Genomic DNA, 22,995 nt, shown 5'->3' on the forward strand with positions numbered 1-22,995 from the left:
TCTCCAATTTAATTAATATAATTCTGTCCCAAATTCTCTAAAAATATGAACTTTATCAAGAAACATTATCCAATAAGTCCCCTCACAAAAAGATTTTCTAAAATATTTCTTAATGCTTACTAACATGATTCTCCTGAAAATAATGTTAAAAGCTGGAAGGGATTGCTGTGTATCATAATTAAAGAATCTCTTGGGCTGGGGATTTAGCTCAGTGGCATAAGCACCTGCCTTGCAAGCAGGCGGTCGTGAGTTAGATCCCTGGTACCGATAAAAAAAAGAAAGAAAAAGAAAAAAAAAAGAATCTCTTTCAAAAAAAAAAAAAAAGAATTTCTTTTATTGTTTCTTATATCCCCTGCTCACTGCCTATTCTATTCCCCCATGTCTCTATGCACACACACACACACACACACACACACACACACACACGCACACGCGCGCACACACACACACACGCACACACGCAGTGTAGTTCGTGGCTACTTTTGCCTGCTGTTGTTACATAATATTTAACAGGCTTGCCAAACATATCCTTAACTGGACATTTAGGCCTGTCCAGTTTAAAAAACAGCTTAGTGTCCTCTCTGGCTCTTGGGTCATAAAAACTTCTGATCACTTTCTGGTAGTTTTGTACTGAGAGACACAGGATAGTAAGTGACTTTCAGCAGAGTTCAGCTGCAGAGCTTTTCCTTTCTTTTTACTGGCTGAAGGCACCTGAGTGGACCCTACTGTTTCCTGATGGTAGGAGGCCTGTGTTTCAGTAGCACGAGTTCTGGGAGAGCTTTCTTCCAGGCAGCTTCATGAGCTGGGTGTGCTGAGGGATGAGAAAAAGCAGCACTCCGTGGACCCCTAGCCCCACACCCCACCTAACCTCCTCATGGTGCTTGGAAGCTGTGTGCATATTATTTAACAGGAAATGTGTAGGTATTGGTTACTTTGCTGATCTCTAAGGAGAGTTCCTCTCTTGGGTTTCATGGTTTTGCCAAATTTGGCCGAGTTCCTGTTTTTTCTGGTTAGGTAACTTTGGGGCATAGATTGATGTTTGATGAAGTGAGGTTCCATTATGTTTCTGCCTTCACCTGGTCTCGTCTTTCCTGCTCTCCTAGATTGAGTAAGATGCTTGTAAAGGTGTGATCAAGGGCAGTTCTCTAGGGCTGTAGTCATGGAAGGAATTGTGAACTCTTAACCAACCGTGGAAGACATAGACTTGATTACAATGTAGGATAGGTTTAAATATTTACAATGATAATGCTGATAGTCAACAATTGGAACTTAATATATGCTAAACAGTTTTCTGGTGATTAATGTGCACAAACTCATTTAATGCTTAACAGTTATATTTTATGGTGCTTTACATTTTATAAAGTAGTTTCACATTTAACTGATTTCTTATTAAGATGCTGTGAATATGAGACCAGAAAAGACTAGGGAAATACAACTAAATGCAGTGTGGTAGCCTGGGTTGGATCCTGGAACACAAAGAGGACAATGGAAAAACTGGTAAATCTAAGCAAAGTCTGGACTCACGGTTCATTGTAATGATCTATGGTAACATGAGATGTTAGCAAAATGGGAATTTGGAAGAAGGCAATAAGAGCTCTATTATGTTTTTCTCTGAGTTGAAAATTACTTCAAAAGAGCTTATTAAAAAAAAACTTACGACCTAGTTAAAGCAAGTTTTTATTAGCTTCATTGTACAGTTTTCTAGTGTTTAGAAAAAACAGAGTAACTTACCTAGTAGCATATATGGGACATGATAAGAGTCCAGGACCTAAATCATTGTGATCTGCATTCACTATGAGGAAAATAACACAAAAATATTTTCCAGTTGACTTCAAGTTAGTAGTTCTTCTATATTTGAGTGGATAATACAATTGATTAACAACCAAATCACATCAGAAGCCTCATTTAGGAACTATATAGAGAAGATAGGATGATTGATAGTCAAGGATCCAAGATGTTGTTTTGAAAAAGAATAATAGTATATTGTGTTCTTCTGTGACCTTCTGTGACACAGGAATCTGAGAATGGACAGAAAATAGAAACACAGCTGGCCCATCAAGTTTAGATTTGCCCTGCAAATGCAGTGATTATGAAGGTCAGGATGGTAAGATTCTCTACCCTGTAAATGGGTGAAAGAAAAAAAATGTTCATTTACCCTCAAATCCCCAATTTATTTGGCCTCTTTTCTCCTTTGAGCTTGATTGTCCTGTTGCTGTCAGTCTGTGGATCTGTTTTCCAGCAGTTTATAGTTGCAACTGATGTTCTGTGTATCTGAGCTCCATTCTGTATCTCTTTTAAAACTTTCTGTTGCTGGGTGTGGTGGCGCACACCTGTAACCCAGCACACAGGAAGCTGAGGCAGGAGGATCATCATGAGTTTAACGTCACCTGGGCTACATAGTGAATTCATGACTACCCTGAACTACACAGCAAGACCATGTCTTAAACAAACAACAAGAAAAACATTCTTTTGCTCACTCTAGGTAGTTTGTAGCAGCTAATAATACAGACGAAAGGATGTGCCTACCATACAGTGTACAAGTGCGTTTAGTCCCTGCAGTTGTTCTAAGTTCTCACTGCTTTTCATATTTTACATTGTGAAGAACAAGCTTGGTGTTGTTAAAGTACCCTGCAGGTTCATACACTTCGTACATGGTAGAGCAGAAAGTTAGCTCTACAGTTTTCTGACTCCAAAACACTTAGGGTGCTTTTAGCTGCCACACAACTGCTCTTCAAGTTCCATGGCTGTAATTCCTGGCGGCCAGTTAGGCTCCCCTGGAGAGCTTTTTAAGATGCTCCTATATCCAGGCCTCATTCCATGCCAGTTAAATCAAATTGAAACCAGAATATTAGTGAAGACCGTTTACATCATTCAAGCTATTCCTTTTACTTCCACATTTTGATATTTTATTAGTAGGTAAGCTGATGCCACAAATCGCATACCTCAAACTTTATTGTGGGTCTTTGATTCTGTTTCTACAGTTCTTCCCATACTATAATCAAATAAAGCATTAGAACATTTATTATGTACAAAATCATGGGTGCCTGTGTAGTCACAGGTGAGTTTGATTATTTATATGTAATATAGAAATGTGTGGGCATGTACATTTGCGTGATTTTCAGAATTAATGGATTCACATTTCGTAGACTTTGCAGCCAGATTGAATAGTTCTAGTTTTTATTTCACTATCCGATCATGGGCAAATTACTTAACCTCTCTGTTCCTTAGTTAAGCTGTGATTAGTAATGGTACTTGAATGATTTAATTCATGTAAAGAAATGAGGCAGTGGTGATACGTAGGAAGTGCTTCATAACCATAGCTGTTGTAGTAAAGTATGAGAAAGAATATACTCAGCTTTCAGTTTTTGAAACTAGTTACGTTAATTGATTGCAAAAGAATTACAGTAATGCAACATGTGGTTGGGTTTGTATTTATCAATTTTAGATAATACTTTTCTATAGGCTTTTAACAGAGTCTGTGTCCTCGTGTTTCATAATGTGCCATTCTCACAGAAAACATGCTGATGTTCTAATTTATTTCCTTCTTTATCTGGCTTACATCTCAGCACAGTTTAGCAATGACTATATGTTGTTATAAACTGTCTCAGGCTTGCAGAATTTTGCTCTAATGTAGGTTGGTATATTATATCATTACCAAGTTATATCATTATCATTACCAAGTTATACTTGTTTATATACAGAACAGTCTTTATCTCCTGACAGTCATCTAGTATAAATATGCAATATTAAATAAAATCTTGAGTTATGGGTATGTGTTAAAAACACAGTCATAAAGGCCTGAATGTTTTCTAAGATGTAAGCAACAAACTTAGGACTAACTTTCTAGTCACCAACTTGGAGAGTGTAACATAATAAGTTGTTAATGTAATCACTCAAACAATGGCCTATGAATTAAACTGGTTGTTTAGGAAAATCATAAATATTCTTTTTACTAAGATTGTTTCACTTAAGTTATAACTTTATGTCCAGTTGAATTAAAGAATGCCAGTACTTTTAGATGGGAGAAATAGAGATAGCTTCAAAGAAGACTACTATAACCAACTGTCTACCATATTTCTTGATAGGGTAAAAAAGAGAACATCTTCAGTTACTTGAATATGTCTAATTATTTGAATATATTTTCAGAAGCACTGATGTCTTTGCATAGATGTAGTTAAAAGAACCAAATGATTTTTTTTTTTTAAAGTGTAATGGTGATTAGAACTTTTGAGCCTAGGGAAAACTGAAGCTTGTGTAAAAATTAGCCTTCAGATTTTATTTTTCATTATGTCCACCAGACACAAATAAAAATTGGGATTTTGGCATGAAGGTTAAGGAAAAGAGAGATGGTGGCTAGTGCCTGTGATGAAGTATTAAAGAGTTCAAGAAGTGAAGAGTCTCTTCTCACTGAGCCTTCAGGGGAGATGTGACCTTTTGCTGTTGAGTGGAGGTACCTTACTGTGGTGTTACAGTTTCCGACTAGGAAGAAAAGGACTGAAAGACTTCGAATCACTTTAGTTAAGATTCTGTGATTCCAAATTATCTGCTAGAGTTTGGATTTTGTTTGCTTGTTTGATTGATTTGCCTTTTTTGATGGCAGATGACAAGCATTTGCCTTTGCCATTAGTTACTATGTGAGTATGCTTACAGAACCCTCAGATGCTAAAATAATTACTAATTTAGCTAAGGGATCCAGGTATTGCAAGATACTAATTGAAGCCTAAAAGATGTTAAAGGACTTTTCAGACTATTTTAAAATTAAATTTGCTTAAACTCTTCTAAATGATCTTGTAGATTTCCATAATAAATGTGGCAAACATTTCTCTTATGGGATGTAAATAATCAAATCCTATTGCACTGTAGAGTAATATTATAAAGCACTTAGCTAATCAAATTGTGAGAGTTGCTCAAAATTCATAACCGTGTAATTTTTGCATAGAGAGAGGGTACCTCATGCTGTGCAATTAACTGGTTTTATTAGATATAAATTTGGTTGTTGCTAACTAGCCTGATGGCTTGGTGCCTGAGGAGAATTGGATCTTGGTTTTTTGCCTCAGCATGTACAAGTTGAATTTTAGAAAGATATGGAAATCTTTCAGTGGGTACAGTGTCCCAAACCCTAAGAGGGACTCACAGAGAAGTTATTTCTCACTTCTGTAACTAACTAGAGAGCCCTGAAGTTTTCTAGGTCTCTTATAATTTTTGGATGTTCTATAAATTAATGCTTCAGTTTGTGCTCAAATTAGATTTGTCAGGTGATTATAAGCAGGGCTTTGAGATCAGATGACCCTTGTTAAAAACCAAGCTTTGTCATTTAACTGTGCCTTTGGGCACATTTTAAAATTTCTGCTTGCCTGAGTTCCTCCCCCATGAAAGCATGATAATAGTAGGCCTTAGCTCATGGTTTGCTGTGAGAATTCAAAGATTTGATCTTCATGAAGTGCTTAGCCTAGCTCACAGCAGGTACTCAGTAGACGTTAGCTATTAATAAAGGGAAGCTGAGAATTGCACTCCCTTTGAGCAAAGCAGTGTTTAATAAAAAAAATACTTAGAAGGAGTCATGATTTCATTGAACTTTTTAAGAAAGAAAGGACTAGAAATATGTAAGAAATGACAGAGATAGACCTGGATTCAGATTTTATTACTTTTACTAAACCACTGCCTAATGAGCTTGCACCTATCAAAAACCCAATTTCCTCAACACTTGAATATGATAAAATACCTTATTTGTGAGAGTCAGGTAGGATAGATGTTTTGGAAATTCTAAAGTGCTGTGTTTATGTATACACATAAGTAAACACAGAAAGTCAAATACTATAGGACGCTAATTAAATCAAGCAAAATATATGACTGCTGGAGGAGAGATGAATTTACTTAGAAGCTAGGTTTAATGATGCATTGATCATAAAGCAAGAGAAGAGCTGTCAGAGAAAGACACTGACATTGTTTCGTTGATTGACATTTGCTGGGCACCTGGGTAGGATTATTGCTCATTTTGCACATGAGGACACTAAGTCTCAGAGAGGTTGACTTCCTCAAAGTCCTTGTGTTAGGTAGCTTCCCATTACTATAACAAACTCCTGAGACAGATCAACTTAAAAAGAGGGAAAGTTTGGTTTGGCCGTAGCTTTGGAGGCTTCAGTCCATTGGTGATTGGCTCCATTGCTTTAGGCGTACAGCACCATCATACATCATAGCAGGAGCGCTGGGCAGAGGGAGCCCGTTCATTCTGTGACTTGATGGAAAAAAAAGGAAGGAGCTGGATTCCATTCTTCCTTTCTAGGGCACACCCCCAGTGACCTCCACTAGGCCTTCCACTGCCACTTCCCAGGAGTGCCAAGGCAGGGACTAAGCCTTTATCACTGGGAACAAGGAGCACATGCAAGATCCAAACTACAGCAGTCCCCCTTGCTTGTAAGCAGCAGAGCCAGGACTCATCCTGAAGCCCGTTTGACTGCCGAGGGTGTCCGAGTACACCCTTGTTAATTAATTAAGTTCAGTTCATCAGAGAAACAACATCCCAGCCCTTTTTAAACTTTCTAAATTTTGTGATAGGCTCTTTCTAAGTTTTCCATGCTGGGCTTGAACTTACAGTTCTCTGGCTCAGCCTCCCAGAGTGGTAAGATTACAGGTAGGCAACACTGTGCTCTGTGCTATTAATCTCAGGATAATGACAGTTGAGAACTTTGCTTTATAGTAATCCAGGCCTGAAACCATTAGGAGAGGAAGAAAAGGAAAGGGGAAGAGAGGAAGAGAGGAGGGGAGAGTGTAGGGAAGTTCTGCCAGTCTTGGTTGAAAGAACTAGTTGTTTTCACCTCATAGGTTTGTAAATAATACTTCAGGAATTTTTATTTTTTTTATTTTTTGAAGGAAAAAAGACAATCCATGCAGAAGAAGAGAATTTTTTTTATATTGAAAGTAGTAAAAATGCAACAGCACAAGACAGAAAAAAGCCAATCGAGACAATGCAGTGAAATTGGTATAGGATTTCACAGTGGGATACTGGGATAGTAATAATGTGTATTATGGCATATCTCTTTAACTTAACAATAGTTGTCCAGTCAATTAGGTATAGTAAAATCAAACCAAAAATAGAACATTATAAAACCAATTGAGAGTACTGAATAGAGCAAAAGAAACGTAACAAAACAGTGAAAACCACCTATGCCTTTGAACAGAAGATAGAAGGAAATCCCCCATATTTGCTATACTGCATACGGTCATCCTCCCAAGAGATGCTGAGACATCTATCCCCAGTAGCTATGGAGGGAAGGGGCAGGCGGGGGAAGGGTGCTTGATTTTCAGCCCGCGTGGCAGTAGGCTCACAGGCAATGGTTCTCCTCCAGGCCCACGCTGCAGGTGCCTACCAAGAGGGCGGGTGAATAAGCCGCCTGAGTCCCTCCATGGCCGGATCTCGGGAGCTCTGTTCTCCTCCTAGCCCATGCTCCAGGAGTTTTTAAATCAAGAATGTCCCTTGGTCCTTACATTTTCTATTAAATACAGTAGTTCTGGAGGCTCTGTGAGGATAAAGATAAGAGGTGTTCTGTACTGAGAAGACCAGTGTGTTCATCCTTTATGACCTGTCCTCTTGGGAGAGGCCTGGTTCTCTTGGTGTGTATATTTATATGATTGGCCCAGCACAGGAAGTGCATCCTGCTGCTGGGAGTCAGGGCTTGGTCTCAATGCACTGTGGAGTAGTGTCTGCAGAGGCAGTCGGGGGCATAGCAGGTGTAGAGAGAGGGCCTGACCAGGGCTGGTTCACCTACTGACACAAGTCTGGGAATGCACAGCAACATGTATTGGGTAAAAAACTGAAAAGTGGAGGTTTAAGACTAAGTGGGCCTCTGCATTTGTAACCTGTAAAAGGTCTGATGCTATGGCAAGAGCACCCTTGAACACAAAGCTAGAAAGGATCTCAAGACATCATGCTCCTTTGTTTGTCTTGGACAGCAGAGCCCACAAGAGGCAGCGTGCAGCTGTCCAAATTCTCATTCTTAAAGTTTAAATCAACAGTGAGCTGGTGAACATAAATCTCACTGTGGTTTTTACTATGGTCATACAGTTGACTGAGTGTCATAGTTGTGAAGTCTAGGCTAAGTCACTCTTCCAGCTGTGAAACAACAGAGTGAATGCTGAAGCAGATTCCTACCCTCTGGTGTTTTGCTCTTCTCACTGTGCTGCTCAGAGCAAACCCTTCCTCACATAGGTGGTCCATAATAATTATTCAGACACGCTAAGTGTTATCAGCAAATGTTGTTTGTTCATTCACCCTTCATATGTTCTGGAGTGCTTCCTATGGTATTATAGTAGTCACCTTACAAAAGGAACAGAGTAGGGCGCAGGCCATTGGAGGGAGAGGAACTTGCTTAATAAAATATGAAACTGGGCATGAGCAGGTAGAAATCAGTTTAAACAAACTCAGTTCCACTACCTACATCCTTGGTCTTATGCCTCTCTGAACCCATAACCTTGTAGCAGAGTAATGGTTGAATATTAGTTTGTTCCAGAAACATGTCAAAAGAAACTCACAGGCCAGAGGATAACTAAAGTAGTTTTTATATGCCTGTGAAGGTCTAGGAAGGTAAAGTCTTCCTGTCCTGGTGCTAAGGAAAATCTAAATTTCCATGTAAATCAGTTCTTTCAATTCCATATTTATGTATGTTCTAATTATGTAATATGTATTATATGTGTTTATATATTTGCTTATTATAAAAAATACATATTAAAAGAGTTTGGGAAATAAAATAACACAAGACATTTTGCTGAGATGAATAACCATAATTAATGTTTTATTTCTTCCCATTGTTTCTTCTGTACATATCATTTTATTATTTTTTAAAAAGTAGGACCATCTTAAATCTTCTTGAGCTTTGTGGGAATAAAGTGACCTGATACTATATTGGATATTGGAGATACAGCTGTCTTTGGAGAGAACGTTGACCTTGGGTATAATTGCAGTGAGGAGACTGTAGTCAGCTGAATGACTTTTTCTGTTACTGTCATACTTGGAGGGAATCACAGGCTCTAATTGGTGAGGACCTCAGAGGTCAGGGTCGGTGGAGTAGTGTGTTTAAATACCATGTACACCTGAGGACCGGAAGAGCAGTTGACAGTCACAGGCAGTATGAATGAACCCTGTATCAGTGCCACATCACAAGTGGAAGTGGAGAACCCACTGTCACACAAGAGTGGGGGAGAGTAGTATCTGGTGGAGAGCGGTACCTGGTTACCCCCAGGAGCACGGCCTCTTCCAAATGCAAGAGGGAAGCTTGTCAGCTTTATGATACGGATTCTTACACGGTTGTTTTCATTCTTCGACCATCAGCAGATTGCTGCCAGTATCTGCTGTATTTCTCAAAGTTTGTTTGTATTTTTAATGTATTTATCACATGTAAATGCTTATAAACTGTATCAATGGACTATGTAGAGCTTTAGAGACAGAATCTTTAAGACTTCTATAGTAGCTTTCCAAAATTAAAAAACAGGTTTAAATTTGGAATTCATTGAAAAACAGGTTTTTAATTAAGAAGAATCACTCAGAAGATAGAAAAACATTAATTTATTCAAAATCTTATTTTAAACTGTTGAAAGTACTTCAAAGGAAGAGAATTAAAACTATGACAGTTAGCTTCTCTTAATATCTCTGGTGGAATCAGTTGTTTGGAGCCTGTGTGCTGGTCAACTCCTGGAAGCACAGCAAATTGAGCTAATAGCTCATCTCCCCCCACACACACTTACAGAAATGCCAGATAAAATAAAACTAACATAAAAATATCCACCTCTTACCCATACTTATAAAACAAAGTAAAATGACTGTAATTTTTGCTGTTAAGAAGGATGAAAGAAGGGAGGGAGAAGGGCAGAAGGACCTGACCTCAAGCTGTAAACAGTAAGAGCAGACACATAATTCATTGCAAACACAATATGTAGACTTTTTATATTGTGTTAAGGACATTCCTGTTAAAGAGAAACTGGAATGGGGGAAGGAGAAAAGAAGGAAGGGAAAAAAGAAGAAAAAACACACACACACACATATACAAGATAGTTAATATACACACACAAGATAGTTAATATAGTTACACTAATAATTTCTCTTAGTTCTCTTAGTCTAGAAAGGTTTGTGCTAATATAGTTTGAGCAATTAAATGCTTATATTTTGTAGTCTAATTAATTTAAATATAACAACACAGTATATTAACTGTTGTTACTCTATTACCTTGTTTTGAAGTTTTCTTTTTCTCTTTAAAATAAACGTTTCTTAAAAAGAACATTCCTCTTAGACATTTTCATAGATAGATTTTTGACTACTCCATTTATATACCAGACTGTGACCCCTGTTTTATGGAGCATTTTAGATCTTGAGTTAAAATTATTATAGTCTGTTCCAACTCCTCCTTAGTCCCTTACGTCCTAAACTAGAAAACTATACATGTATCTCAAGGATATTTAGGTCTTACATTGTATAACTTTAGGATGATTGTATACTGTCTTTGTTACTTTTCTCCTTGCTGAGAAAAATATCCAACATCCACAAGTTAAAGGAGGAAAGAATTATTTTGGCTCAGATTTTTAGAGGTTACAGTCCATAGTTGGATGGCTCCAAGGCATGGTAGAGAGCTGTGGCAGAGGAGAAACAGTTTATGGTGTAGCAGGCAGAATGTAGCAAGCAGCAGCAAACCTACTTTTCCTTATTATCCCATCTGGGGTACCAGCTTTTTGGGTTGTATGACTTAGAATTATGCTAATTCCAGTCAGTGAGTAAATTGAGTACCACACACCTATGTCCTAATGTCACACATCTATATGCAATCAGCTCCAAAATGCTGCACCTGTGAGTGCATGAGGCTTTGGGGGGGGTATCTAGAGTCTTAACAGACTCTGATCACTCATCTCCGCGGAAGTCTAGAATAGCATCTTTTAACTTGATTATTGTGGTGAAATATAGATAGTATAAACTTTGCCATTTTAACTACATTTTGTTATATAATTGTTTTTAATTGTATGCAGTGTTGTACAACTATCATTATCATCTGTTTTCAAATTGTTTCATCATCCCAAACAGAAACTTTGTAACCCTTAAGTAATGATTCCCCATTTTCCCTTGTCTGTCAAGCCCCTGGCACAGAATATAAATATTCTGAATTTATTTATTCACATATGTGGAGTCATTCAGTATTTGGCCTTTTGTGTCTGGCTTGTTTTACTCAATGTAATATTTTCAAGATTCAACTTAATTTGTTCCTGGCTGAAATAATATTCCATGTGTTTATATACCTCAGTTGGTTTAATCTTTCATCAGAGGACAAATACTTGAATTTTTCTACCTTTTAACTATTGTGAACAATACTAGGTGAACACTGGTTACAAGTGTTTAAAACACTAGAATAACATTTTGCATTGTTTTTTTATTTTACTTGTTGACTAAAATTATTTCATTGTAAGTTAAATATGCTCAAACATGAAACTAAGACATATCATTTACTTTTGTCTGCCTGTTTTGAGGTGGCCCATTTCCGTAAAACTAGTACAGCAGTCTTAAAGTCAAAGTTGTTTTGATGTTGTTAAATCAGATTCTTAGTTTATGATATAAGAACCTAAAATTTTATTCCAGGAAACATTGCAAAAGAGTGGTTCTGTCCTCATAATTGTAAAAAATTAAAATATGAGCTCAGCAGTGGGATGCAGGATGTTGGTTGTTACTTTGCCATTTGCAGTTGCCTGCCCAAGAGCTGCTAAACATGCTAACCAACTCCTTAAAAGATGAATCCTTTTAAGGGTCACTTGACAGTGTCATCAGTGTAAACATGAAAGCTGCTGGAAACACTGAAAATTCCATCATACTAATGTATAAAATGGTCATCCGAGGATTCAGATATTCTTTTTTTTTTTTTTTTTTTTTTTTTTTGCTATCAGGGATTGAACTTGCAAACTTGCACTTGCCAGGCAGGTGCTTAGGCTGCTGAGCTAAATCCCTGGCCCAAATTCAGATATTCTTATATGTATTTTTTATTGGTGTAAAATACTTTAATGACCAAAAAATTCAGACACCCTGAAGAATATACTGAAAGATAACACTCTCCCTTTTTGACAAATACTGGTGCAAACATGAGCTCTTCTGCTTTACTCACATTGAACTCTAAAGCTTTGTTCACAGAGAGTTGTTCTGCCACTTAAAAATAGAGCAACTTGTGATTTCCAAGCTTCACATAAACTTTATTTTATAATGATGTTCCTTTATTATTTCATAGTGAGAGTTGGAATTTCCATCAGATGAATAGTTGCATAGGCTAATTAATAAATTTTCTTCTTGCTTGGGAAACTCAGCTTTGAGAAGATTGCTTGTGAACACAAAACACTCCAAGGATGTTAAGGAATCTTTTGGCTAAACAGTGAGAGCCCCCTTAAGCATCTGTTTTACTAGGAGAAAAACACTGTCAAATTAACCCTCATAAGTGTCTCCTCTCATCAATGATGATTTTTCTTTCTCATGAATCTGTGTTAGCCCTGTGCCAACCCTCAGACCTCTGTTTCCTATCTAGTTTCATCATCTTCAAAACTAGCTTTACAGAATGTATTTTTAACGAAACCTCAACTCCACTCTATGGAAAAATATATAGCAAGTAATAATGGATAATGTGTATATCGCCAAAGGGGAGTCCCATTTCAGATGTTGACTTCTCCATTAATTATTGACATTCTTCTTGATGATACTCTTTCTGGTGTGGGGGGCTCTCAAGTTTTTTACTACCAGTTATACCTTTCACTAAAACCACTGAATCTTTTCTATATTTAATTTACATGATTTAATACTTCTTTATAATTATTGATTAGCCATTTTATCTCCATAAAACAAATGAAATTGTGATAAATGTATGTGATTTATCTAGAATATCCTTCTATAGACTGTAGTATGTTTTTTTCATTTTAAAAATTAAGTTTAATAAATATTACTTATTTTTGCTATGCCACTGTAGTAGTTTTCTAGTGTTAATATCTTTCAGGGTGTGCAAGCCCTCTCAGATCACTAATGAAAGTCAGCTCACCTTACATGTTTATAGCATCTTGCATGAAAGACAAGAGTAATATATTTTGAGTGAATTATTACATAAGTAATACAAATGGTATTATCTGAATTTATTAAAAAAATATTTGAAACCTCTACCTTAATTTTGACTCATCGAGCTGACATAAGTTAAGACTTGCTGCAGCTTCCTAAAGAGATTTATAGTATTAGTTACTTTTCTCTTGTTACTGAGACAAAATACCCAACACCTAAGGTTGTAAGAGGAATGGTTTATTTAGCTCACATGTTGTCGAGGTTTTAGTCTGTATCAGTTGACTGCAAAGTTCAGTGGTACATAGCAGAGGGGGCACCAGTTCATGGTGGTGGAAGACAACAAAAGCAACAAGAAAAGGGAATGAGATAAGTCTCTTATACCTAGTCTACTGGGATTAGATTGGTGTCAATCCAGTCAATGAACTGATCCAGCAATCACCCACCCTTAATGCCAACATTCTTAATCCTAGAATTGCACTATAAATGAATCACACATCCAGATTCAGCCACCTGCAGAAAAGCCCCTTCTAAAACTGCATGAGACTTCAGGGGGAGATCTAGACACAAACCATAACATACTTCTTTTCAATGTAATTGAAGAAAAGTTGAGTGTATTATGTTTTATTAGATTATTATAAATATGAAGTTTTATGCAATTTTGCATTTTATTTTTGTACAGGCAGAAATACTCAGTGTCCTGAGTCACAGAAACATCATCCAGTTTTATGGAGTAATTCTTGAACCTCCCAACTATGGTATTGTCACAGGTAGGAATTCATATTTGACTTCTTTCTTTCTCTAATTACCTCGCTTTAGAATCCTTAATATGCTAAAATGCTTAATATTAGGTTCAGTCATGAATTGTGTGCTACTGTCAGATGTCATTTTTGTTGCTATAAAGCATTAATAAATCTGATTATATCAATATAATTAAGAATGGTGTTTCTACTTCTACCCATGTTTAATTGTGCTAATTATATCTGTGTAAATGCTATTTAAATTCACTCGCAGCTGCAATACCAATACTTAAAGGTGCCATTTAACTAAAATTTCATTTAATTAGTTGAAATGAGAGATGTTTTTTGTGATGCTGTGACCTTTTATAAATTAAGATTTCTTGAGGTTCTCGTGTTGTAATTCTTTGCAAAGCATTTTAATCCCAGTAGAGCAGTCTTCAGGGTCTCTGATAGGAGAACAGTATTTTTTAGGTTTGATCATCTGAACTGGTAGTGACCTTGAGCTATATTATCATGTAATTTGGAGCTGCAGTTTTAGCTGGTGGAAATACCATGTCTGAAAAGGAGCACATAGAAAATTTTGCTATATGAAAACACAGAAAGACACATTTTTAATACTTTATGCTCATATTTGTACAATACTATGACTAGTTTACATCTGTAATAACTGTAATGTTCAATTTTACAACAAAGTTTGACAGGTTTGTCTTACTTTTTCTCTTGTTGCTCAGACAAAATACCTGACACCCAAATTTAAATGAAAAAAGGTTTATTTAGCTCAAAGTTTGTAGAGGTTTTAGTTCACAGTTGGCTGGCTTCACAGTAGGATGGCATAGAAGAGGGGCCAACAAGGAACAAGCAAGCCATGACTCTCTTTCTTTCATTTATGCTATCTCCAGGATGGGGCAGTCTTAATCTTTGCATTGTGCTGTGAATCCCAGCATCACATCCTTAATTCCAGCATCACATACTGTAGATCCAGCCATCTCTGAAAAAACCCACCAATAACTACATGAGGCTTTAGGAAACATCTAGAAACCAGCTATAACAAAGCTCTTTATTGTGGCGACTCTTTTTTATCATGGCACAAACAAATAAGAAAACCTTAAAAATTAGCCCTGTCTTCCACTGTAATAACAATAACTTGGGTTGTCTTTACAGAAATAAAATGTCTTTAATAGGATTGTTTTAGGGACATTCTTATAAATTCTCTCACCTCATGGTTACAATAATCCTACATGATCTATAAGCTAACTTGTTTTTACAAGAAACCAAGACATTCACTTAAGTAACTTTCCTTGCTAGGGCAAGTGGTACACGTTCCTTAGGGTGGTTTTCCCTGGAAGCACTTCTTGCCCATTAGCAGGCTCAAGAAGACTGTAAGCTTATTTTCTTCAGTTCAAGGGACATGGTTGCTGTCACTTTCATCCTTTGTTGATGGGTAGTTTAACATGCTTTTGGTATTTAGTATTTTTACCTAGATTCTTAGCTAGAAAGATTTTTGTTACTAGTTTGCTCCCTTTTGATCTGTGCCAGGAATGAGGCTTATCCCAGTTCTCTCTTATATTTCCTATATTAACATGAATACCTCAGAATGGTTTATATTGTTAGGGCTAAAATATGCCTGACCTTTCATGTCTGATTTCTGATTTAAAATGAAACTTTTCCCAGACGTAGTTATGATTCTTTGTCCCCTAGTTGTATGTATTTACTTTTTATGGTTATGTTTATAGACCTGAATTCTGTTTTCTGTCTTCAGTCTTCATTTGTGGCTAATATTATTATTATCCACCAGATATTATTACTGCACATCCAATATGTTAGAAACTGCTCCGTCTCTTATACCCTTGATGTCTAATGCTTTGGAGAAAACTTTTAGCTTACCTAAATCAATGGGTTATGGAGTTTATGGAGTTTTCTCATGTCCAGAGGTGAGGATGAAGAGTAGAAAAGGGGGCTTGAATCATGGTATGAATTTTTTTTTCCAACAGGATTCTGTCCCAAGAAAGATGTGAAACATATTCATTCTTTGCTAGCCTATTCAATCTAAGTCATCTCATTGAAAAGTGGGAGAAAGAATCCAGGATGTTTGATGATTAGGTTTGATTTTTTTTTTGTATTCAGACCAAATAAATTGTGTGTGTATTCCTAGAGATTTAGTTTTGACTAAACATTTATTCAGCACTTCCAACCAATATTCTGCAGTGTTGGGCTCAAGTCATACTGTGCATGGGTAGCCAGCTGTGCATATGTCAACTAAGCAAGTTTGGGGTGAAAGATCAGATGGATTAGGGATAGTGACACTTACCTTGCCTTTTGGGATGAACAGAAATAAGTCCTACTGTTAGGATATGAAGGGAAAAATAAAGGCAGGCTGGCAGACGACCTTACTCACCAGGCCTAGCTACATGCCCTTCTGAGAACCTCATCTCCTGTATCAAATGTTAGAGGATCGGAGGGAGGAAGTTTGAATGGCAGAAGTCCATTCAGCTGGATTTTTTGTGAGCTTTTTTGTTTTGGTTTGGGTTTTTTGGCTAGTAGAGAGGGTTGTTGAAGAAGGCAGCTGTTGTCACTCAGACTGAAGCCTTGAAAGAATGATTTATCAGAATGATGGAATGGAAAGAAAAAAGAATGATGGAATGGAATGGAGTGAATGATGGAATGGGAATTGGAAGATGCGAGATCTTCTCTTGACTTTGCCAAAGCTTCACAGATGGGCACTGAAGATCTCTCTGTCTCAGTTTTCTCATGTGGACAAAGAGACCAGAGAGATGACTGGGAGAGGGTTTATGTGTATGTGTACATATCTGTATGTGTGTTTGCTGAAATCTTGCATCACACACCTGTTTATATTAGGACATGGGGAGATGTCTGAGAGGAAGCTACCGATTTATTTCCCTTAGAGGGAAATGAACATCTTTCTTCTAGATCTACAGAGAAATTGGATAACAGACTCCAGAATCAAAAGAAAAAATTTACTTATGGATCCTACTTTCTTTCCTATTTGGAAACCTGTTAATTCTGTGCTATTTCCTGTCCCTGCCTCACACACACGCACACACATGAAGGTAGAGAGAACACCTGGGACAGAAGGAAAGTGGTTTGCTTCTACATCATATAGTTCTTTTGTAGCTGCCAATGGGAGATTAACTCCCACTCAAGCTGTCTAAGAGTAAAGAAAGTGTCAGTCTGAGTTCCAGGGAAAAGTGGTTTAGGCTTACAAAATTGCGTCTTTGTGCTCACGGCTGAAGGGCACCTTTTATTACCTGTTCCATGTTATTCTTATAGCACATTTAGGCTACTAGTCCTACATAATTTGTCAGCAGGCCTAAGTTCTTATTGAACTTAACCATGGAAAATGTTAATTTTTAAGCACCCAATCTTATTTCCTTTAACTTGATCTTGATTTATTTTAAGTATGGATACATCTAATGTGCATGTTTTGATGTTATGCTGATCTTTCTTATTAGCTAATTATCATTTTTTTTTCTTTTTTTGAGAAAAGCGTTTCCTGTGTATTCCGGCTGGCTTTGAACTCATTTTGTAAAGTGGGCATGGTGGCACATGCCTGTAATCCCAATACTCAGGAGGCTGAGGCAGGAAAATTGCCATGAATTCAAGGCCAGCCTCAAATACAAAATGAGTTCAAGGCTTGGCTGAACCTACATAGTGAGAGCCTGTCTCAAAGCAAACAAACAAATAAAAACAAAACAGTGAACTCACTGTGTAGTCTAGACTAGCCTTGAACCCGTGAAGTCTTCCTGCCTCTGCCTCCTAACTGCCAAAATTACAGGTGTGTGCCACCTTATCCAGCATTACTTAAATTATCTTCATGTGATTTTCATAGAGCATCATCTTCACTGTAGTTCATTTGAAATACAATAGTAGCCAGGCATGGTGGTTCCTGCCTGTAATCCCAGCACTCAGGAGGCTGAGGTAGGAGCCTCAGTTGAGGCCAGCCTGGATTAGAGTAAGACCCAATTGCAGAAAACTAAAAAAAAATAAAATAGTTTTTGTTTCTCGGCATTGTGCTATCTGTGGATATTTATCCCAAGCTTCAAGTGTCCAGTGACATATTATAGATAGACATTTCAGTTCCATGAGTTTGTAACCAGAGCTCATTGCTTTTTAAAGTTGTCTTTAGAAAACGGATTTTCAGGAACACTCTGAAGTTGCAAATGAGATCCTGTGGCTCCAGGAATACCTGTGTATGTTAAATTTTGTTGCCTCTTCCCTCTTCTCTTGCCCCAAAGTTTGGGTAACAGCAGGAGTCTGTGGTGTGCTTGCCTGGAAGCTGTCATTCTCCTCCTCCACTCCAGCTCATTTTGCACAGGGGTGGGCTGCTGTGTTGTCATTTGAGTGCTCACTAACCTGGAGCAGTGGGCAGCGCCCACACTCAACAGCATTGCTGGTAAAAATGGTATTCTTGGTGACAGAAGAATGGGGTGGCTAACTGCTCCATCATCCTGAACTAATGGTGTGACTGGGGTAATTATATTCCTGGGTGAGGCCACATATAGGCAACATAGAGAGGAGAGGGCCCTGTATTCACATATTTCTTGTGGTTCTTGAGATGGTGCACTTTTTGTAGGTGACCAAAAAAAAAAAAAAAAAAGGAATGGGAGAGATTCTGAAAAGTAAGAGCTAGACAGACTTAAAAAGCCTAAAGTTTGAATGTGTTCCTGCTGCTCACATGTGGGTCCATTAGCCTGGGATATTTGCATCTTCCTCACCCTTGGCTGATCATTAATCTGTGCAAATATAGGATAGTCTGTAAAATGCTAGACTTAAAGCAATATTTTGGGGGAAAAAAAAAACAGAAAGTGAGCAAAGACATCACTGGGGATACAGGGAAAGGCAGATTTAATAAATTTAGCAAGTTATTAAAATTAAGAACAACATTTAGGGGTACAGTAAGAATTCAGAGTTGCCATAAAGTATTACATAAGCTCTTCAGTTACAGAAAATAAAACATGCTAAAATAGAAATGTGTAATTTATGTTCAGGAAGAAAAACGATTAGTAGAATAATCCCTCAATTACACCCAGTTGTTAACATAAATTTCCAAACAGCATATTGAAAGAACTAAAGCAAACTATGTTCAAAGAATTAAAAGGAAAATATGAAAACAGTGAGTCAAACAATAGAGAATCTTAAGTAGTAGAGATGATTATTACTTTGTTAAAAGACCCAGTGAACGTCCTGTAGGCAAAAAAGAATAAATGGGATTTTTTTCTAGAGTGATTTAATGGCAGCTAAAGACAAAGAAAACACAAGAGAAAAGACCTCATGCACAAGGGATGAGCAGGTATGATCAGGGCCAGCAGCCAGTAATATCTAAAGTGCTAAAAGAAAAAAATGTGCAGCAAAAGTATCTTTTTAAAAATGAAATAAAAAATAAAGGTGTTCTTGGATAGTCCTGCTTTATAAGGATATTAGGCTGAGGGTGTTCCTCATGCTGAAGGGAAATGACACAGATAATTAAAATTCATAGAAAGAAATAACTGGAATGGGAAATATGTGAGTTGATAAGAAAGATTCCTTAAATATATTATTTGTTCTTACAGTATCTTTAAAAACATAAAACTTTACAAAGCAATAAATTTTATGTGGACTTTAAAACAGATACAAATACAGTATGTCACAATAATGGTAGATAAGATGAGAGAAAGAAGTTATATTGGGAAAAGTGTATAAAAATTTTGTATATTAGTATTAACGAGCTGATTGTGCTATAAGATACATTTTTATAAGATGCATTTTAAATTCCCTGAGTCATCACTGAAAAAGTCACTCAAATATAGTTAAAAAAAAAATGACCAAGGAACTAAAATGATTCATGAAAAGGATTAACAGAAAAGAGAGCATTAAGGAAGAATGGCAGAGGGAGCAAGAGATTCATGTGGAAAATAAGATGGCAAATGTAAATGTAAACCACTGAATCAGTAATTACATTAATTGTGAAAGGTCTTAATATGCTGGTGAAAAGGCAGAGATTATCAGGCTAAATAAAAACCAAGATTGATCTAGATTTCTGCTACAGACATATCTTAGGTTCAAAGGAGCACAAATGGGTTGAAAGTAAAGGGATAAAGACAGACATCCAATGTAGACAGTGATGTTAGAGTAACTGTATTCATTTCAGACAAAATAGACTTAATATTACTAGACACACATGTAGCCATTTTATTATGAAAAAGAGATTCATGTCAGGAATTGATAGTAATTGTAAAGCATATGTACCTAACAACAGGTCTTCAAAGTATGTGAAGCAGAAACTGAATTAAAAAGAGAAATAGACAACAATGACTGGTTTCAGTCCTCTTCTCAATAAATTACTATAATTTTTAGAAAAACTGAATAGAATCAGCATGGACATAGAAGACTTAGATAACACTCTTAGCTAACTAGCTAAACCCCAGATGTAGGGCTTCTCCCCCAACAGAGAATACATGTTTTCTTCAAGTACATATGAGTCTTTTTTGAGAATATACCATAAGTTAACCATGAAATAAATTTTGGTACATCTAAAAGATTTTATCACAATGGGCTTTTAATGTTTTAAACTTAAAGAAAAATGAGTCAAAATTAAAGAACATAGATAAGACAGCACCAAAAGTGAAATTTATAGTTTCCAGCACCTTTATCAAAAAAGTGCACATCTGATGTTGATAGCTTTAACCTCCTTCAACCTTGAAGAAATTACAGAAAAAACAAAATAGAAGCAAAGTAATCCAACAGAAGGAAATAATAAAAATTAGACTGAATAAAACAGAAAAATCAATGAAAAGATCGGTCTTTATAAGGAAAACAAAATTAACAACTCTTTATCTAGGCTGACCAAGAAAACACAGAAAATACACATTAGCAAAGGCAGGAGCGAAAGCGAGGACAGTGCTGTGCCTCCTACAGAACTCTGAAGGTCAGTGCAAGGCCACAAGCGCTGCAATCCCAGCACTCTGGAAGGCTGGAGGATTGCAAGTTCACACCAGCCTGGGCAGCTTTGCAGCTCGGTGAGAGCCTGTCTCAGCATCGAAAACTTAGCAAATGGCTGCGATGTGTTCGGTGTGAATGTCCGGAGTTCAGTCCCCAGCGCTGCCCGGCTTCCATCAGCGACGGTGTGACCAGCCTCTTATTAGCAAATAGAAAATTTAGATATAGTGAACAAATTTTTTAAAAACTGCAGATTATCAAAACTAGCTTTAAAAAAATAAAAGCCAAATAGACCTATAAGAAAAAGAAATTTCAAATTTGTAATTTTAAATATTTCTATGAAGAAAAGCCCATTATGACCTAATGGAATATCTTCTGGAATTGCTAGACTGGTTTAACATCTAAAATCAGTTAATGTAAGGTACCATAATAGATAATAGAATAAAAGGCCAAAATTTTATGTCAGTATTTTAAGATGCAGAGTAAGAATTTGACAGACTATATCACCCCCTGACAATGAAAAAGCTTAACAAACCAGGAGTAGAGAGAGGGCCTTTTCTCAACTTGATAAACAGCATCTACAAAAATCTACATCTAAAATCGTACTTAAGTGTGGCATGGTGATGTACACTTGTAATCCCAGCATTCAAGAGGCTGAGGCAAAAGGATCACTATAAGTTCAAGGCCAGTTTAACCTACGTAAGGAGACCCAGTCTCAAAGAAATGAATTAATTAATTTAATTAAATCATACCTAATAGTGAAAAGTTTCTTTTTCCCCAGTACTGAAAATAAAACCAGGGGGATTTAGCTCAGCGGCATAAGCACCTGCCTTGCAAGCAGGCAGTCATGAGTTCGATCCCAGGTACCAATAAAAAGGAAAAAGACCAAAAAAAGAAAAGAAAAGAAAACCAGGTTCCATTCTGATCACAGTGCATTCAGCATCATACTAAAGATTTTAGTTCAATCAGGAAAGAAAAAGAAATAAAAAGCATCCGAATTGAAAAGAAAGAAGTAAAACTTTCTTTTGTGACACTGTATTTCTGTATGTAGAACATCCTAAGGAATTCAAACCAAAATTACTAACAAACATGTTTCGCAAGATCACAAGGATACAAAGTCAACATACAAAAATCACTTATATTTCTGGAAATGAACAACTTAAAAAAGTAAGAAACAATTCAATTCACTGTAGCTTCAAAAAGAATGATATCATTGAGTATAAAATTAACAAAATAAGTGTAAGACTTATACAATGAAAAATAGAAAACAGTACTGTGAGAAAGTTCTAAATAGAGAAGCATTACATGCTCATGGTTTGGAAGATTCAGTACAGCCAACAAAGAAATTCTTCCCATGGTTAAGAAGGAAATTGTTCCTAAAAATGACCTATAATTTCAGCATAGTTCTTTTCTAAATATCTGTAGACTTTTTCATGGAAATTTGTCGCTGCGTGAGACCTGGGCCCGTGGGAAGTGGCGCGGAGTCAGGGCGGGAATAAATTACACCGGAGACCAGGCTGATGGCACCCATCCAACTTTTAATAAGTCTCCTGCCCTCTTACATAGGCAGGGCTGAGACCTGGATGGGGGCGTCCTGAAAGGTTGAGGGCTACTCCTGGAGGCGGGGCTGGAGCAGGACGGCATCTGGCAGGGTGACTCACTCGGTCTGCGGTCTGCGGAGAACATTCCAGAGTCCACTCAGGCCCTCCCCACTGCCAGAGCTGTCAACCAGACCCCCAGACCTTTACTCCCCATAGAAATTGACAAGCTGATCTTCAAATTTACACAAATATGCGAAAGACTTTGAAATAACCAAACCAGTATTTAAAAAGTACTGAGTTTGAAGAGAGCCTGTTTTATTTCAAAACTTATTATAAATCTGCAGTAATTAATATGATATTTGTATAATAGCTAAAGACGTAATAAATAATGAAATAAAAGTAAGAAGGCAGGCAAAAAATCTTACATTGTTTGTGAGTTGATTTTTAGCAAAAGTGCCAAGACAGCTTAACAAATTATATAGTACTAAGACAACTAGAGAACCACACACAAAACCAGACCTTAGACCCTAACTTGATACAGCACACAAAAATGAACTCATAATAGATCATAAACCTAAGTATAAATGTTAAACCTCTAAAGCTTTTAGAAGAAAAATAAGAGAAACTTCATGACTTTGGATTAGTCATTCTTAAATAACGATGCAAAATGCAGGCAGGCCCCAAAAAAGAAAAATCAGTAAATTGGGATTTGTAAGAACTAAAAATT

The 22,995-nt window shown here is 36.9% G+C and overlaps 1 protein-coding gene across 9 annotated transcripts in view; it reads left to right on the top strand.

The window, feature by feature from the left end:
• Map3k20 (mitogen-activated protein kinase kinase kinase 20) overlaps positions 1-22,995 on the top strand; it is a 166,024-nt gene that overhangs the window by 63,189 nt on the left and 79,840 nt on the right. For all 9 annotated transcript variants that reach the window (XM_063259295.1, XM_063259296.1, XM_063259294.1 and 6 more), the window contains exon 3: positions 13,737-13,824. In XM_063259295.1, the coding sequence (XP_063115365.1) occupies positions 13,737-13,824 (88 nt within the window). The remainder of the gene's footprint in view (positions 1-13,736; positions 13,825-22,995) is intronic.

The sequence above is a fragment of the Cavia porcellus genome, unplaced genomic scaffold, assembly GCF_034190915.1.
Source record: "Cavia porcellus strain 051 isolate PalLab524CR breed Dunkin Hartley unplaced genomic scaffold, mCavPor4.1 scaffold_12, whole genome shotgun sequence".
Lineage (NCBI taxonomy): Eukaryota > Metazoa > Chordata > Mammalia > Rodentia > Caviidae > Cavia > Cavia porcellus.